Below are 18,565 nucleotides of genomic sequence, written 5' to 3'. Positions count from 1 at the left end.
CCTTCCTCGTGGAGCTCACATTCTAGGAGGAGATCAACACCCAACTAAAAGGAAAACACCGCGAGCTCAGAGTGTAAAGTGCTGAATACACAGGGCGCGGAGGGTGCCTGGATCTCGGCCCTGACTTCGTGCTCAGAGCGGCCTCTCTTCCCCCGCGGGGCCGCTCCGGGCCCTGCGCTGAGCGCGGAGGAGGTGCGGGCGGCCATCGGGGCTCCGGTTGGGGTGACGCGCCACCCACTCCAGTCCCGCGTCCGTCCGTCCGCCCGCACCTTCGCTCCGGGGAAGGGCGCGCGGGCGCGGACCTGCAGGTGCGGGGCGGGGCCCGGGCGGGTCGGCGCAGCCCCGCCCCCCGGGCCGTCCATAAAGGCGAGGGCAGGGCCGGCGCTGCGCCCGGAGCGCGTTCAGGTGACCGAGCGGGAGGCGCGGCGGCGTCGGGCTCCAGCCATGCTGTTCTGGCACACGCAGCCCGAGCACTACAACCAGCACGGCTCCGGCGGCTACCTGCGGTGAGGCCCGCGGCGGCGGGGCGGGGGGCGGGGAGCTCCGGGCACGGGTTCCCCCCGCCGCGCTCCGATTCCCGCTCTCCGCCCTTGGCGGACTTGAGACAGCAGCGCCCAGCCTGCGTCGGGACGCACGGACGCCGGCGGGACGGGCGCGCGGTGTCGGGGGCCCGGCCGGCAGAGCCTGGTGCCTGGTGCCCGGGAGGGCGCCGCCCCTAACGACCCCAGGCGTGGGGCGCGCACCTGCCGGCCTCAGCCACCTCCGTGCGCCTGCCCCCGGCTCCTTCCCCTGGCGTCGGGGGGCTGCCCGCCCCGGGGAGTCTAGTCTGCTCTTCGCCCCTGTCCTCCCAGCCCTCTCTCCTCCCGAACCCCTCTACTGCCTCTTGGCCCCCCGGCCCCCCAGCCCCCTCTCCAGCCTCCCGGCCCCCCGGGCCCCCTCCAGCGTCCTTGGTCCGGCCGAGGGGCGAGTGAGTGAGCGGCGCGCGCCGCCCTGCACCTGAGCCTCGCGGGCGGGGTCTCGGGCGGGGTCTCGGGCGGGCCGGTGGCCCCCTCGCTGCAGGTGGCCTTGCGCGCGTTCGCCCGAGGCCCGCCCGTCTCTGGCCTTGAGGGCATCTTCCTTCTTTGACGTGTGCTCTTCAGAGGGAAGTCAGTCCTGCCTGTGTGCGGAGTTCCCCTCTGCCCCCAGGCAGTGGGACCCCGTTGGCGTCCCTCCCGGGAGGACTGTTGACCACCGTTGTGCGCATTTCATTTTCCGAGCTTGCCCGAACCAGCTTTAGCCAGTCTTGTTTCCATCCTAGTCACAGCTTATGAAAGTACCGGGTTTAAACCCAAACGGGACTTGGTGCGGGAGCAGAGAACCTGAGCAGTGAGGCCCCACAGTGAGAGCCACCCGGAGGGTCTTTTTCTTTCTGTTTTCCCCCTCAAAGTTTCCATGCAGATTTATTTGTGAATCTGTTTCGGACAGACATTGGTCCAATAGCCCTCCTTGTAGACACCCCTTCTAGAAGGCGAAGGACTGGCTGAGTTGATGTCTGCTGGTTTTACTCATGGCCAGAGTAATGGGAGATGGCATGAGTCTGGGGTCTTAATGAAGGACCGACGGCTCTGTCCGCAACCTTGTGGTGTCACCAGAGAAGCCGCTCTGGGGGACTTGTGCAGCCCCGGGGATGTTCATCCCTGGCGAAGAGTAAGCGCCCATTCACTTACAAAATGTTACAGCATTTTTTAATTACTGCATGACGCAGCTTTAGGCATAGTTTTGCCCGAGTTTTAGTTTGTGGCCGTTAAGCATGTGCCATACCTTAAAAATGATTTTGAAGGTGACCTTGAATGGAGGGTGAATGTTTTAAAATCTTCCCGGATACCTAAAATGTCATCCCATTACGGAATAATTCCCTGTGCATGGGAGGTGCCTCTGCTACTGAGATGGAAATTTGTCTTTGGGGTACCTGAGGTACCTTTTAGGATTTTGGTATTGGGGATGGGGGGATTGGGGTAAAAGGAGCTATAAAGCCATATTGATTTCTGGGGTCATTTTGGGTCCATGGATAAAGAAGCATTTGGTCCATGCCCCCTTTAAAGTTTTTTTTTTTTTTGTTAATCCTGAGGATTTTTTTTTTTCTATTGATTTTTAGAGAGAATGGAAGGAAGAGAGGGAGGGAGAGAGAGAAACATGGATGTGGGAGAGACACCGATTGGTTGCCTCCTGCATGTGCCCCTAGGGTGGTCAGGGAATTGAACCCATGACCCTTCAGTGCACGGGCTGACACTCTGATCACTGAGCACACCAACCATATCCATGCCATTTTAAATTTTTTTTGTTAATCCTCACCCAAGGATATTTTTCCATTGGTTTTTTAAGAGAGTGGAAGGCTGGGGAAGAGAACGAGAAACATCGATGTGAGAGAGATACACCGAGAGGTTGCCTCCCGCACATGCCCCGACCCAGGCCAGGGATCGAGCCTGCAACCAAGGTATGTGCCCTTGATCGGAATCAAACCTGGGACCCTTCAGTCAGATGGCTGACACGCTATGCACTGAGCCAAATGGGCTGGGGCCCTGCCCTTTTTTAAAAATTTCACTTTTGGAAGCTGGCGTTTTCACCTGGTAGAAATTGACCTCAATGAAAGCCAAGGTGAGGGGTCGTGAGTATTCCCTCGTCCTCCCAACTCTGGAGTGAGGGTCTTGCCTTTTTCCCGGGCTTTCCTGTTTTATGTTTGGCTGTCTCCCCCCTCCCTGCAGACGACAAGTGGTTTGACTTTACCAGGCAGTGGCCTTGTCCCCTTTGCCTTTTCTGTTTGGTGTTCCCGTGACTTTATTCCTTGGCAAATAAGGATGCCAGGCTTGAAACGAGTTACTGTTGAGAGATGGTTCTTACCCCTGCCCCCCCCCCCGCCCCCTTTTTGTGTTTAAAGGCAGCGGCCCGTGGATTATTAGCCTCCATGGTTTGGGCGAACATGAAATTATTATGCGATCCCCAGGTGAGCAGGCCTGGGCTCTTCCTCTGTTCCTAGACACCACTGGGGCCGCCGCCTGGAGCGGAGGGTGCGGACCGCGGGCCGCGCTCCAGGTGCTCCAAGCCTGACTTGCCTTCTGAGAATTGTTAGACATTGTTGGGTGTGTGCTGGGTTGTGTTTTAGAGACATGCGTTTATTGTGCTGTATGAGGAACAGAGTGTACCAGTGACTGCTGTTTATACAGCGCAGCGGGCCCAGGGAATCTGATTCAGAGCCCTGCACACGGGGGGGAGGGGGGCGCGTTATCAAGATAAGGGCAGTGGCACTTCTCTGGCACCTGTTCCTGTGCTGCTCATAATGTGGAGGCCTTAAACAGGTCTGCCCACAGGTCACTCATGTTCTCAAGGATTTCTTTCCAATTTGCAAGGGCATTTAAAAATACATCCAGTAATAGGTTCTCCAGGCATACGCTGATGTGGGGCTGATTTTTGGGGGGATATGGCGAGGATTTGGGTTCAGAAGTGGAGGAAAAGAATCGTTGAGCATCTTCCCATTTCCCGTTTGGATAAGAAAACCGAATTGAAATCAAGGTCCTTCCCTCTTGTTTTGCATTTAGGAGATACTAGCATGACCGTTAACATAGGAGTTATGGGCCAGCGGTCCTTTTTATTTTTAAAGGGTGGCGGCGGGATGTCTCAGCAGTTTCTGTATTGTCAGAGCCCCAAGGACAGGGCTGTATTACTCTGAGAAGTGGCCAATAAATAGAATAGTCTATTTAAGCCATTAAAATATTTGTCCAGAGTTGTATTCTAAAAGCAAGACTTTGTGATGTCTTTCTTGTGGGTGGAAACCAAATGGCATCGAAGGTTCACTCCATTGCTGGGAGTCCCATGTCACAGAGAGTTCTGTAATCTGCAGCATTAGATGACTTTGCATTTTTTTCCTCGTTAATGATTTGATTGAATAGATCTCCTGCGGGTCATTGAGAGAAAGTAGAGTCATGTCAGGTTGGTTTGCTCTTTCAGAAAGTATTTGCGCTGTGAGGCCTGGGAGGCTGACCCAGCTGTCGGCCCTGTGCTTTGCTGGGCTGCCCTTGGGGACGCGGTCTGCGTCCGCTTCTCCCAGGCGGCCGGCGTTGCTCCTGACGCCTCCCTCTGTGTGTTGCAGTGATGTGCTCGCGCTGCCCATCTTCAAGCAGGAGGAGCCCCAGCTGTCCCCCGAGAACGAGGCCCGCCTGCCACCCCTGCAGTACGTGCTGTGTGCTGCCACGTCCCCAGCCGTGAAGCTGCATGAAGAGACGCTGACCTACCTCAACCAAGGTAGTGGTGGAGCCCTGGGCCGCCCGGGGGCTGGGCAGACTGCCCAGAGGAGGGGGCGTTGACCGAAACCACCGATTTGGGTTTCATTATCTTGTCACAGCAGGAGAGGTGGAGGTTAGGAAGGAGGCTGTGGTATCTGATTGATTCCATTTCCTGCTGTGAGACTTTGTGGAGCCTCTGTGTTTTCATCTGAAAAATGGACACATCAACTCTGTTGTTACTCAGGCCAGAATATGGGTAACATTCCTAGGGCAGGCCTTCCACGGGGCAGATGCTTAGTGATTGCAGCCATTGTTATAATTACTGGTTACTGTGAACCCGGCTGATGTCCTTTCCTGGACCGAGATTAAGCTGTTGGGTAGACTGTCTCTGTCGTGGGTCCAGAGCTGCAGCGGCGGGAAGGCTGGCCCTGTCCTAACGCAGCGTGGGGCTGATCCCACAGGGCCAGACAGGAGTCCTCTGTGGCGACAGGATCAGGACGTCTCCCGCGTCCTGAGGGAAATGGCATGGCCCCTGAAGTTCCAATTCCAAGGTCCGCATTTCCTACTCTGTGACTTAGAGCTGCCTTTTCTTTTTCTCCGAGCCTCCGTGTTTCCATGTGTGAACGGGAAGTTTAATTTTGTGACGTTTAAAGGAATGAAGGTGTGTGAGCGCCTGAGATGACAGTGGCTTCTCTGTGATGTCTGGCTCCCTTTATCAGGACGCATGGATCAGTGTTCTGACGGTGGCATTGTTGTGGTTTCTCTGTGATTGTATGTGTGTGTTTACTGCATCCTTCCGGGGTCACCTAAGTAGGTTAATTGCCCCTCAGTTTTGCATGGGTAGAGCAGAGGGGCAGGGGACACAGTGGTTTCTGGGGGGTGGCACTGGTTTGCGGGGGAGCTGTAGGGGCGGGGACACAGTGGTTTCTGGGGGTGGCTGGTTGCGGGGAGCTGTAGGGGCAGGGGACACAGCGGTTTCTGGGGGTGGCTGGTTGCGGGGAGCTGCAGGGGCAGGGGACACAGCGGTTTCTGGGGGTGGCCGGTTGCGGGGAGCTGCAGGGGCAGGGGACACAGCGGTTTCTGGGGGTGGCTGGTTGCGGGGAGCTGCAGGGGCAGGGGACACAGCGGTTTCTGGGGGTGGCTGGTTGCGGGGAGCTGCAGGGGCAGGGGACACAGCGGTTTCTGGGGGTGGCTGGTTGCCGGGGAGCTGCAGGGGCAGGGGACACAGCGGTTTCTGGGGGTGGCTGGTTGCCGGGGAGCTGTAGGGGCAGGGGACACAGTGGTTTCTGGGGGTGGCTGGTTGCCGGGGAGCTGTAGGGGCAGGGGACACAGCGGTTTCTGGGGGTGGCTGGTTGCGGGGAGCTGTAGGGGCAGGGGACACAGCGGTTTCTGGGGGTGGCTGGTTGCGGGGAGCTGTAGGGGCAGGGGACACAGCGGTTTCTGGGGGTGGCTGGTTGCGGGGAGCTGTAGGGGCAGGGGACACAGCGGTTTCTGGGGGTGGCTGGTTGCGGGGAGCTGTAGGGGCAGGGGACACAGCGGTTTCTGGGGGTGGCTGGTTGCGGGGAGCTGTAGGGGCAGGGGACACAGCGGTTTCTGGGGGTGGCTGGTTGCGGGGAGCTGCAGGGGCAGGGGACACAGCGGTTTCTGGGGGTGGCCGGTTGCGGGGAGCTGCAGGGGCAGGGGACACAGCGGTTTCTGGGGGTGGCTGGTTGCGGGGAGCTGCAGGGGCAGGGGACACAGCGGTTTCTGGGGGTGGCTGGTTGCCGGGGAGCTGTAGGGGCAGGGGACACAGTGGTTTCTGGGGGTGGCTGGTTGCCGGGGAGCTGTAGGGGCAGGGGACACAGCGGTTTCTGGGGGTGGCTGGTTGCGGGGAGCTGTAGGGGCAGGGGACACAGCGGTTTCTGGGGGTGGCTGGTTGCCGGGGAGCTGCAGGGGCAGGGGACACAGCGGTTTCTGGGGGTGGCTGGTTGCGGGGAGCTGTAGGGGCAGGGGACACAGCGGTTTCTGGGGGTGGCTGGTTGCCGGGGAGCTGTAGGGGCAGGGGACACAGCGGTTTCTGGGGGTGGCTGGTTGCGGGGAGCTGTAGGGGCAGGGGACACAGCGGTTTCTGGGGGTGGCTGGTTGCGGGGAGCTGTAGGGGCAGGGGACACAGCGGTTTCTGGGGGTGGCTGGTTGCGGGGAGCTGTAGGGGCAGGGGACACAGCGGTTTCTGGGGGTGGCTGGTTGCGGGGAGCTGCAGGGGCAGGGGACACAGCGGTTTCTGGGGGTGGCTGGTTGCGGGGAGCTGCAGGGGCAGGGGACACAGCGGTTTCTGGGGGTGGCTGGTTGCGGGGAGCTGCAGGGGCAGGGGACACAGCGGTTTCTGGGGGTGGCTGGTTGCCGGGGAGCTGCAGGGGCAGGGGACACAGCGGTTTCTGGGGGTGGCTGGTTGCCGGGGAGCTGTAGGGGCAGGGGACACAGTGGTTTCTGGGGGTGGCTGGTTGCCGGGGAGCTGTAGGGGCAGGGGACACAGCGGTTTCTGGGGGTGGCTGGTTGCGGGGAGCTGTAGGGGCAGGGGACACAGCGGTTTCTGGGGGTGGCTGGTTGCGGGGAGCTGTAGGGGCAGGGGACACAGCGGTTTCTGGGGGTGGCTGGTTGCGGGGAGCTGTAGGGGCAGGGGACACAGCGGTTTCTGGGGGTGGCTGGTTGCGGGGAGCTGTAGGGGCAGGGGACACAGCGGTTTCTGGGGGTGGCTGGTTGCGGGGAGCTGTAGGGGCAGGGGACACAGCGGTTTCTGGGGGTGGCTGGTTGCGGGGAGCTGCAGGGGCAGGGGACACAGCGGTTTCTGGGGGTGGCCGGTTGCGGGGAGCTGCAGGGGCAGGGGACACAGCGGTTTCTGGGGGTGGCCGGTTGCGGGGAGCTGCAGGGGCAGGGGACACAGCGGTTTCTGGGGGTGGCTGGTTGCGGGGAGCTGCAGGGGCAGGGGACACAGCGGTTTCTGGGGGTGGCTGGTTGCCGGGGAGCTGTAGGGGCAGGGGACACAGTGGTTTCTGGGGGTGGCTGGTTGCCGGGGAGCTGTAGGGGCAGGGGACACAGTGGTTTCTGGGGGTGGCTGGTTGCCGGGGAGCTGTAGGGGCAGGGGACACAGCGGTTTCTGGGGGTGGCTGGTTGCGGGGAGCTGTAGGGGCAGGGGACACAGCGGTTTCTGGGGGTGGCTGGTTGCGGGGAGCTGCAGGGGCAGGGGACACAGCGGTTTCTGGGGGTGGCTGGTTGCGGGGAGCTGCAGGGGCAGGGGACACAGCGGTTTCTGGGGGTGGCTGGTTGCCGGGGAGCTGTAGGGGCAGGGGACACAGCGGTTTCTGGGGGTGGCTGGTTGCCGGGGAGCTGTAGGGGCAGGGGACACAGCGGTTTCTGGGGGTGGCTGGTTGCGGGGAGCTGTAGGGGCAGGGGACACAGCGGTTTCTGGGGGTGGCTGGTTGCGGGGAGCTGTAGGGGCAGGGGACACAGCGGTTTCTGGGGGTGGCTGGTTGCGGGGAGCTGTAGGGGCGGGGACACAGTGGTTTCTGGGGGGTGGCACTGGTTTGTGGGGGAGCTGTAGGGGCGGGGACACAGTGGTTTCTGGGGGGTGGCACTGGTTTGTGGGGGAGCTGTAGGGGCGGGGACACAGTGGTTTCTGGGGGTGGCTGGTTGCGGGGAGCTGTAGGGGCGGGGACACAGTGGTTTCTGGGGGTGGCGGTTGCGGGGAGCTGTAGGGGCAGGGACACAGTGGTTTCTGGGGGGTGGCACTGGTTTGTGGGGGAGCTGTAGGGGCGGGGACACAGCGGTTTGTGGGGTGGCGGTTGCGGGGAGCTGTAGGGGCGGGGACACAGCGGTTTCTGGGGTGGCGGTTGCGGGAGCTGGTGTGCTAGCGGTGCGCCTCAGCAGCCTGCTCCTCTCTGTGGAACTTGGACTCCTCCTTGGGAAGCCAGCCGGGGTGGAAGTCCAACCTGATGAGCCAGCTCCCTGACAGCTGCCCTGGCCAGCGTCCGGGCCGGGACCAGGCAGGATTAGCAGGTGTCTCAGTGGAAGGACATGCTTATCCCTGTGGGTAGCCCTGTGGCGTCAGTGAAGCCACGCTCGGTCAGCAAGGGCGCCTGGCTCAGGCCCTGAGGTTTGTGCTCCCTCTGCCCAGGCGGTGGCCACTCACGGCCGGTGCCCAGGCCTCGGGGCAGCTCCTCTGATCCGCGCTTGTTTGGGAAGGGCTTCGCCTCTGTCCTTTCTCCCGCGGAAGGTCACACTTGTGTCCCTCTGAGCAGCTGCTTCGCTGTCTGGCCCGGATGTAGCAAGAAGACCTGGGAGGGGGTTTACAGAGCACGCGCTCCGAGGCGGTTCTCATTGTTGGCCCTTCCTGTGGTGCTGAGGAGGGAGAGGGCTGAGCACGCCGCCTCCTGCTTCCCCCACCTTCTCTCCACCCCCTTCCGCCTTTAATCAGTCAACTTTGGACAGTCAACATACCAGGATTTTAAGAGTTTACCCTTTGCTCAACACGGGTAAGGTAAAGGAGGGGGAGGAAGAGCTGCCGCATGGTCTTACCATCCTGTGTTAATTTGAAATCAGTGTGTTTACTTTGGATTTTTTAAGCGACATTTTCCTGGTTAAAAATAATACCTGTTCATTAAGTTTTTTGGACGATTTAGAAAAGTAGAAGGAGGAAAATTGGAGGAAAAATAAAATCAAAATCTCTAATTGTACTTGAGAACCACTGCTAACCTTGTCTCTGCATATTTGGACATGCCTCTTTGACAATTATGATCCTGCTACAGACATGGGTCCCTGTTTTCTTATTTTACTCCATTTGTGAACTTCGTTTCCTTTTTAAAAAATCCTTACCGAGGATATGTTTTTATTGATTTGAGAGAGAGACATCATCTGTTGTCTCCCATAGGTGCCCAGACCAGGCATCGAACCCTCAACCTGGGTACGTACCCTGACCGGGAATCCAGCCCTCAGCCTTTGGTGCGTGGGGTGAGTCACCCTGCGGGGCTGTTTGTGGGATTTCTCATGTCGTTAGACATGCTCTGAGAACGTAGGTTTTGGGGCTGGCTGCACAGTATTGTATTTTACGGTTGTTGTCCAGTGTCACAGTAAGGACGCAGTTTTCACTTGTCTTTGTGTGAAATGTTGATTATTTATTTACTTCCTGGAAGGAAGCCCGGGTCCTGGGTGCCAGATACAGACTTCAGAAGTGGAACCAGGGTTCCTGAGTCAGAGGGTCTGAGTAAGGCTTTTGATACATTTACCACGGTGCCTTCTCAGAAGACTGTACCCAACTACATGTGGTGCATTTCACTGTCTCCCAGGGTTGGGCACTGTCATTTTTCATCTGATTAGTGAAGCATAGAATTTAATGTTAAACTAGCATTTCTGTCATTGCTAATATGATTGGATATTTGATCTTTTTTATTTCTCCATCAGTTTTGTTCTGTCCTTTGCACTTTTTCCTATCAGGTTGTTATATCTTGGGGATTGTAAGACACACCATATATGAAGTCTCTCAACCTTCTAGCTGCTGTACATGGCAAACGTGCTCCCTGTTGGTTTCTGGCCTTTGAACTATTTTCTTGTATGATAACTATATTTATAGTGTGAGATATATATGTCATGGTTTCTTAATTTTCTGTGTAGAAATTTATTTTAAAGGTCTATTGTCAACTTTTTGTCTTTTTTTTTTTTAAATATATTCCTTTATTGATTTCAGAGAGGAAGGGAGAAGGAGAGAGATAGAAACATCAATGATGAGAGAGAATCATTGATTGGCTGCCTCCTGCACACCCCACACTGGGGATGGAGCCCGCAACCCAGGCATGTGCCCTTGGCCGGAACCGAACTTGGGACCTTTCAGTCCGCAGGCCAATGCTCTATCCACTGAGCCAAACCGGCTGGGGCAACTTTTTGTCTTTTTAAATGTTGTTTTTTTTTTTATGCTTAGAGTGCCTGTCCACCCCAAATCAGTTTTATAGTTTTATAAATTTCATTTAATGGTTTTTAAATTTTAACCTTGGATTTTTTTGAAACTTAATAATTGGTCATTTGATGATATTTTGAATTATCTATAATAATAAAAGTGTAATATGCTAATTAGACCGTACGTCCTTTCAGACAACCTTCCAGACAAAGCTGGGGCTGCGAGGGAAGCCTGGTCCCGGGTGCCAGAGGGAAGCCGGTGCCAGCAGCCAAGGGAAGGAAGACCTACTTTTTTTTTTTTTTTAAATAAACATATTTTTATTGATTTCAGATAGGAAAGAAGAGGGAGAGAGAGATAGAAACATCAATGATGAGAGAGAATCATTGATTGGCTGCCTCCTGCATGCCCCCCACTGGGGATCGAGCCCACAATCCGGGCAAGTGCCCTAGACTAGAATTGAACCTGGGACCTTTCAGTTTGCAGCTGATGCTCTATCCACCAAGCCAAACCAGCTAGGGCAGTGGTCGGCAAACTCATTAGTCATCAGAGCCAAATATCAACAGTACAACCACTGAAATTTCTTTTGAGAGCCAAATTTTTTAAACTTAAACTATATAGGTAGGTACATTGTTATTAACTTAATTAGGGTACTCCTAAGCTGGCCTTTGCTAAAAACGTCCTCAATCTGATGGAGGTACGTTCGCTGAGGTCGACCCCTTCCAACTCTCCCATCCACACTCGTCTTGTATACTTGTTTCGTCTATCTCCTTTCGTTCATCCTCTCTATATGTCCAAACCATCTCAACATACCTTTCTCAATCCTCGACACTACATCTTCTTTCACTCCACAACGTTCCCTAAAATTAACTTAATAAACTTTACTTAAAGTTTTAAGTCAACTTCGCACTGTACGCGCCCGCACGTAGTATTTTGTGGGAGAGCCACACTCAAGGGGCCAAAGAGCCGCATATGGCTCGCAAGCCGCGGTTTGCCGACCACTGAGCTAGGGCATGGAAGACCTACTCTTGCACGAATTTCATGCATCAGGTCTCTAGTCTATAATAATAAAAGCATAATATGCTAATTAGACTGGATATCCTTCTGGACGACCTTCTGGACAAACCCGGGGCTGTGAGGGAAGCCCGGGTCCTGGGTGCCAGAGGGAAGCCAGTGCCAGCAGCCGGGGGAAGGAAGGCCTACTTTTGAATTATCCTATAGAATAAAAGGCTAATATGCAAATTGACCAAATGGCAAAATGACTGGTCGCTATGACATGCACTGACCACTAGGGTGCAGACACTCAACATAGGAGCTGCCCCCTAGTGGTCAGTGCGCTTCCACAGGGGGAGTGCTGCTCAGCCAGAAGCTGGGCTCACAACTGGCGACTCTGATGCAACGCTAAGGACCCCTTGGGGGATGTCCGCCTGCTGGCTTAAGGTGGACATCCCCCAAGGGGTCCTGGACTGCGAGAGGGTGCAGGCCAGGCTGAGGGACTCCACCCTCCCCCCCACTCCAGTGCATGAATGTTGTGCACCAGGCCTCTAGTTACTCCATGAAATGTATGTTTTTTCCAGCTTTACCAGTGAGATTTATAATATTATGCTGCATTTGGAATTTATAACGTGATATAAAGGTCTAAGTTTATTTTTCTAAATAGATAACCTATTAGTTATTACCTAGTTTATCCTTTACATACTGGTTTAAAATGCCACTTTTGAAACATTTACAAAACCATTCTCTAAAGTATTAGTTTAGAAACAGACCCTTGTATAGGTATTTGTCCTGTACCCCTGAGATTAATTGAATCTCACCACATTTCTCATTGAACTATTTATTGTAGCTTGAAATAAATATTTCCCTATTTGGGACTAGAAGTTCCTTTCAAAACTTTTCATAGCCATTCTCAATTATTCTTATAGATGGATTTTATAGCCATTACTCTTCTTTCTATACTATTTTTTAACATTTATGAGGTCATATACTTTATAAAATTGTTTCTTGCTTTTATTAAATACTACTAGAGGTTCGGTGCATGAAATTTGTGCACGGGGGGGGGGGTGTCCCTCAGTCCGACCTGTGCCCTCTTGCAATCCAGGACCCCTAGGGTAGGGTCCCTAGGCCTGGACGGTGATCAAGGCCTATCAGGGTTTTCCTTCCCCCGGCTGCCAGCAGCTGGCCCCGCCCCCACCACTGCCACTGCTTGCCATCTATGCAGCGCTGCTCCCCCCTCCCCCGCCACCAGTTGCCTCCCTCTGTGGGCAACAGGAGTGAGGTGTGATCAGTTGGTTGGCCTGGGCCTCCCTCTGTGGGGTGATTGCAGGTTGGCCCCCCACACCCGCCACAGTGTTGCTGGTTGGTGGCCTGGGCCTCCCTCTGTGGGGCGATCGATAGTGGGGCTCCGTGATCAATCGCTGCGCAAAGGGAGACTCCGCCCACCCAGCCAGGGCTCCATGATCGATCACAGTGGAGTCCCCCCTTCCCCCTCCCATTCGATCACCCTGCCAGCCGGTGGCCTGGGCCTCCCTCTGTGGGGTGATCGAGGGGCGATGGCGGGCGCCCCCCCCCCCGACCAGTTGCATCACACCCTGCCATCAGTGCGTGTTATAGGGTGGTCATCTGAAAGGTCGCCCAGACGGTCGTTCTTCTGTTCTGTCCTTTGGTTGATTTGCATATTACACTTTTATTATTATAGACTAGAGGCCCGGTGCACAAAAATTTGTGCACTCGGGGGGAAGGGGGGTCCCTCAGCCTGGCCTGTGCCCTCTCGCAGTCTGGGGCCCCTCGGGAGATAACGACCTGCTGGCTTAGGCCTGCCCCCGGGTGGCAGAGGGCAGGCCCAATCCCTAGGTGCAGCCCCTGGTCGGGCTCAGAGCAGGGTCGATGGGGAGGTTGCGGCGCCACCCCATCACGCACAGAGCAGGGCCCATCAGGGGGGTTGGGGCTCTGTACCCTGTCACGCACCGAGCAGGGCCCATCAGGGGGTTGGGGCGCCACCACTCTCACACTCAGGGCAGGGCTGATGGGGAGGTTATGGCTCTACCCCGTCACACACAGAGCAGGGCCCGTGGGGGCGGGGGTTGGGGCGCCGCACCCTGTCACACACAGAGCCGCAGGGCGATCAGGGGGTTGGGGAGCTCCCCCCTATCAGGCACAGAGCAGGGCTGATCAGGGGGTTGGGGCAACTTCCCCTGTCACGAACAGAGCAGGGTGGATAGGGAGGTTGTGGCCCCACCCCCTGTCACACACGGAGCCGCAGGGCGATCAGGGGGTTTGGGCGCTGCCCCCTGTCATGCTGATCCCAGTGCCGGGAGGCCTCGCGGCTCCGCTGATCCCGGTGCTGGGAGGCATATTACCCTTTTACTATATAGGGTAGAGGCCTGGTGCATGGGTGGGTGCCGGCTGGTTTACCCTGAAGGGTGTCCTGGATCAGGGTGGGGGTCCCCACTGGGGTGCCTGGCCAGCCTGGGTGAGGGGATGATGGCTGTTTGCAGCTGGTCACACATCCTTCAGGGTGGGGGTCCCCACTGGGGTGCCTGGCCAGCCTGGGTGAGGGGATGATGGCTGTTTGCAGCTGGTCACAAACCCTTCAGGGTGGGGGTCCCCATTGGGGTGCCTGGCCAGTCTGGGTGAGGGGCTGAGGGCTGTTTTCAGGCTGGGGGTGACTGAAGCTCCCAACCGCTCCTTTTTTTCTTTTTTATTCTGGGCCAGCTTTAGCTTTGAGGCTTGGCTCCAGCTCTTAGGCCTCTGCTGCTGAAAGTAGGTTTCTGGCCTTTGCTTACAATGTTGCGATCCTGCTGGCTAAAGCCCGGCGGATTCTGGCCTTTGCTTACAATGTTGGGATCCTGCTGGCTGAAGCCCAGCGGACTAAAACAGGTTTCTGGGGTTTTGTTTAGCTTCTATATTTGTTACATAGTTGCTTAGAGTTGCAGCTCAGAGGCCTGCAGCGGCAGGCAGGGAACGTTGGAGTCCCCCGTCACTGAAGCAAGCAAGCCTCATGTTAGTTTCAAGCTGCCTGGCTGCTGGCTGCCATCTTGGCTGGCAGTTAATTTGCATATTGCCCTGATTAGCCAATGGGAAGGGTAGCGGTTGTACGCCAATTACCATGTTTCTCTTTTATTAGATAGGATTGTTGTACTAACATTTCTGCCATTTTCACAGTCTCTTAAACATCATTTACTCTGTCTGTACATTATTTTACTATTTCCTTGTATTATGACAATATTGTCATGACCGCTGGGTGAAAATATACAGTGTGATTATTTTAGTGCCTGTCTCCCATAATAGGACGAAGCTCTGTGAGGGCTTTTTAACATTATATCCCCAACATTCAGCTTGATAGTAGGTGCTCTATGAATATTCATAAAATTAGAAATTAGGCATGATTTATTCCATTTTATTTCTCTCTCCTTTTGTTGCTATCCTCACTTATGCTGTACTGGACATCTTTTTCAACATACCTTATTTAAAGTAGCCTATACATCTATGTCATGCAACACAGGCATTGATTCCATTAAATAATAGTTTTGACACATCTTTTCCGGTTAATTGGGAAGTTTGCTATGAGGATTAATGTTTCCTGCTTTGGCTCCGTGATGCTGCCCTCTTTCTAGGAGGCCAGCCCATGCCATCTTCCTTGAAATGTCTGATGTTCTCTGGAAACATGGAAAGGGTGCTGCATCTTAAATCAAAATGTCATTTCAACCATTTCAACCAGCGCCCTGACCTCGCGTGGCTGGGGCAAGCATATTGGATTTCACATCGCCAAGCCCAGCGGCTGATTTTGGAGATGGTGAAAATGGTTTGCAAGCATGTCCTCTTCCTCTGAAGTGGGATCCTGTGGAAAAGGGATGGACAGCTGTTGAATGTGGGTCTAAAAACTTTGCGATCAGCTTCTGTCAGTGGCCAAAGGCCACAGTGGACAGATCTTTCCCCAAGGCAGGCTGGCCCTGAGGGAGAGGATGAAGTGGGTGGTGCAGGCGGGGTCACGGAAAACAAAGGAAAAAGAACCCTACGCAATCTGTGTAGTACATTCTGGCTTTGAGATAAGACACAACTTTGCAAAAATGGCTTGTTATGGAGAAAGCTTGTGTATTTCCTACAACAATAACTCTTGAATCCCAACATAATCATGAATTACTGTAAGATTCTTACTTTCATTTCTTCACGGAAGAAAACTTACTGTTCATTGGAAGGAGTGGAAAAGCCATGTGCAAAGGCAGGAATAGGTTGGGGTGGTGGTGGTGCAGCTAAGCACACTGTCTGTCCAGAGAATCTTAAGTAGTTCAGGATAGCTAGGGATTGGAACACAAGGAGGAGTGTGAATGATATGGGTGGAGAGGTAGACCAGATGGCCAAGGTCTCCAATTGCACTGCAGAGGCTGGGCCATTGGGCAGCCACTTGGGCAAGTCACTTCACCTACCAGTTTCTCCAGTTCCTCATCTGTAAAACGGGAGAGAAAATTCCTGCGAAGTAAGTGCTACTATGTGTATAAAGTGAGCAAATACATGTAGGACAATGGAAAGGTGTAGGGCACATAGTAAGCATTCACGTATTAGCCATTAAAGTGGACACTTGTTCACCCCAGTCCTATTTCGGGAGTTAACAGGGTCATCAAATTGGGACTCGGAAAGCGTTGGTCCTAGAACTCCTTCGGACAGATAATAGGCAGGAAGGCCTCTGAGCTTTCCGGTTTATTCTTCATTCGCTACAACCAGACGACAGACATAAACTGGCGGAGACATAGCCTGTGCAGGGTGTTAAAATACCATCTTTAAAACCGATTACAGAGAGCACAGTGACTCGTAAACCACGTGAGCTTTTGTGTCAAGGATTCCTTTACGTCGGCACCTTGGCCAAATAGAGCTTTATGCAGAGACCACACGCCTTTAAGGAGACACTTTGTTTAGCACTTCAGAATTTACAAAACACTTTTTAATTTTTCATTGAAGTTATTCTCCCCAAATGTTTTACACATTCCCATTTTACAGATGGCAGGCTGAGAGAGGTGCAGTCAGGTCCCCGTTCCTCAGGTTCCCCTTCCGCTCACACCCTGCAAGCCTGGCAGTGGCTGAGCTGTGATGTGGGATTTCTGGAAGAAGCACTGTCTTCTTTTTATTTATTTATTTATTTTTTAAATATATTTTATTGATTTTTTACAGAGAGGAAGGGAGAGGGATAGAGAGTTAGAAACATCGATGAGAGAGAAACATCGATCAGCTGCCTCCTGCGCACTCCCTACTGGGTATGTGCCCACAACCAAGGTACATGCCCTTGACCGGAATCGAATCTGGGACCCTTGAGTCCGCAGGCCGATGCTCTATCCACTGAGTCAAACCGGTTAGGGTAGAAGCACCGTCTTCTGGCCACTTTTTTTAGGGCTCCTGATGGGCAGACTCTGGGCTGGGCACTTCCCTGGGGGGTGCAGCTCTGAGGCATGTGGGAGGAACTTGGGGGGGAGAGGACCGGGAAGGAGTGGAGGGGTAGAAAGTGCCTCCTTGAAGAAAAACATCATCAGGCTCCACTCCACCTTCAGTCTCTCCGCCACAGTGACTGGAGGAGTGGCCAGGCTGTCTTCCTGCTTAGAACCCAGACAGAATGGAAGTTTTTTGGGGTTTTTTTGTTTGTTTTTTTACCAGCTTCTGCTCTGGGGAAATCACTTAATCTCTAGGAGTGTTCATTTATCTGGAATTGGGACGATTTCATTTTGTGTGTTGCCTTGAGAATTAAGTGATTAATGAATGTCTGGCAAATAAGTACATAGTTATATTTTTTCTCCTCCCCAATCACACCAGGGACTTTGGATTTAAGGAATGAGGCAAGGGATGAGTCACTTTATCCTTTCTCCACAGCTAAAGTTTTCTCTCCAGATTAATTTTTACCCTGAAGTTTGGGATACAAACTGAGTGAACTAAGTGGCCCTTAAATACATTCCTTTTTAAACATGCTTTCCTCCCTTATTGTTTCCCCCCAAAGTATAAAAGCAGCACATACTTACTGTAAACAGAATAGCCAGCTTGTACGTAAACTTGTGCCCCAGAAAGCTGCTTGTAACCTCACTTCCGAGATTTTTCTTAGTCATGCATTAACCCGTGGATGTCTAATTGTAAGGCATACATAACTACATATATCAACTTTATAGACACACACAGGTACTTGTAGAAATGTGCATGCCTCTTTTTAGGAGAAATGGGGTCATATGATATATACTGTATAGCAACTTGCTTTTTTTTTTGTCCAACAAAATACCCTCCACGTGGGTGCATTACAAAAACAAGCCGAAGCCGATCCTTGCTGGTCACGTGAGGAGCCTTGGCCTGTCAGCCATGGGCAAACTACGGCCCGTTTGAAATGAATAAAACTAAAAAAAAAAAAAGACCGTACCCTTTTATGTAATGATGTTTACTTTGAATTTATATTAGTTCACACAAACACTCCATCCATGCTTTTGTTCCGGCCTCCGGTCGGGTTTAAGAACCCATTGTGGCCCTCGAGTCAAAAAGTTTGCCCACCCCTGGGCCCTGGCTGCCGCATCGCTGGTCTTCCTGAGCAGCGCAGCTTGTTGCCTCTCTTTCGTCACCACGCCTAGCACTCCAGTGAGCGTCTCTGTGCCCACAGCTTTGCGCTTAAGCAGGAGTGAAATATCTACAGTTAGAATTGCCAGCACAACATTTTGGTAGATGCTGCCATATTGCCCTGTAATCACATTGTACCGATTTGTGATTTTATGAACAATAACTATGAGTAATTGTTTATTTCCTTTTCCCTTATTATCTATTCCCCATCTCTACCATGCCTAGAATATAACATTTTTTCAATCCCCCTCCCGCCCAGGATAGGCTTTTTAGTTGATTTTTAGAAAGAAAAGGGGCGGGGGGGGGGGGCTGGGGGGGGGAGCATCAATTGGTTGCCTCCTGTACGTACCTCGCCTGGGGATCAAACCAGCAACCTTTTTGGTGTTCAGGACGTTGCTCAAACCAATGAGCCAGCCACCCAGCCAAGTCTGGAATATCACTTCTTGAAGGCGGATACCTTGAGTATCTTGTTCACTGCTAGTCCTAGCACATATGTAACTTTTTTGAATGAGTGAAGAATGTCTATTTTTCTATGCCTTTGTGAACACTCTTTAACCTTTGGTGATTAGTGGGGAAAATCTAAAGTATTCCTTTTTTAATAGTTTATTTCCTCAATTTTATTTCCTCAATTTCATGTTTTATTTGATTGTTTCTATTCCTTTAACCTTCCATGTGATTTACCCATATTTCAGATGGGATTTTCATTCTGTTCTTACTTTTTTATAAGAGCCCTCTGCATGTTTGTGCTAATGTGTTAGAAATATGTTTCCACATTTTCTTGTTGTTTGCTTGCTCTTTTACATAATAAAAATTT

At 53.5% G+C, this 18,565-nt stretch overlaps 1 protein-coding gene across 4 annotated transcripts in view; it reads left to right on the top strand.

Moving 5' to 3' along the window:
• The first annotated feature begins 358 nt into the window (after positions 1 to 358).
• Positions 359 to 18,565, top strand: part of TFCP2L1 (transcription factor CP2 like 1) — a 70,619-nt gene continuing 52,412 nt past the window's right edge. For all 4 annotated transcript variants that reach the window (XM_059704712.1, XM_059704711.1, XM_059704713.1 and 1 more), the window contains exons 1-2: positions 359 to 506; positions 4,124 to 4,275. In XM_059704712.1, coding sequence (XP_059560695.1) covers positions 445 to 506; positions 4,124 to 4,275 — 214 coding nt within the window. In that variant the 5' untranslated portion in view covers positions 359 to 444. The remainder of the gene's footprint in view (positions 507 to 4,123; positions 4,276 to 18,565) is intronic.

Source organism: Myotis daubentonii, chromosome 7 (genome assembly GCF_963259705.1).
Source record: "Myotis daubentonii chromosome 7, mMyoDau2.1, whole genome shotgun sequence".
Lineage (NCBI taxonomy): Eukaryota > Metazoa > Chordata > Mammalia > Chiroptera > Vespertilionidae > Myotis > Myotis daubentonii.
The sequence above is the reverse complement of the archived record's forward strand: the minus strand, read 5'-3'. Positions and strand labels throughout refer to the sequence as shown.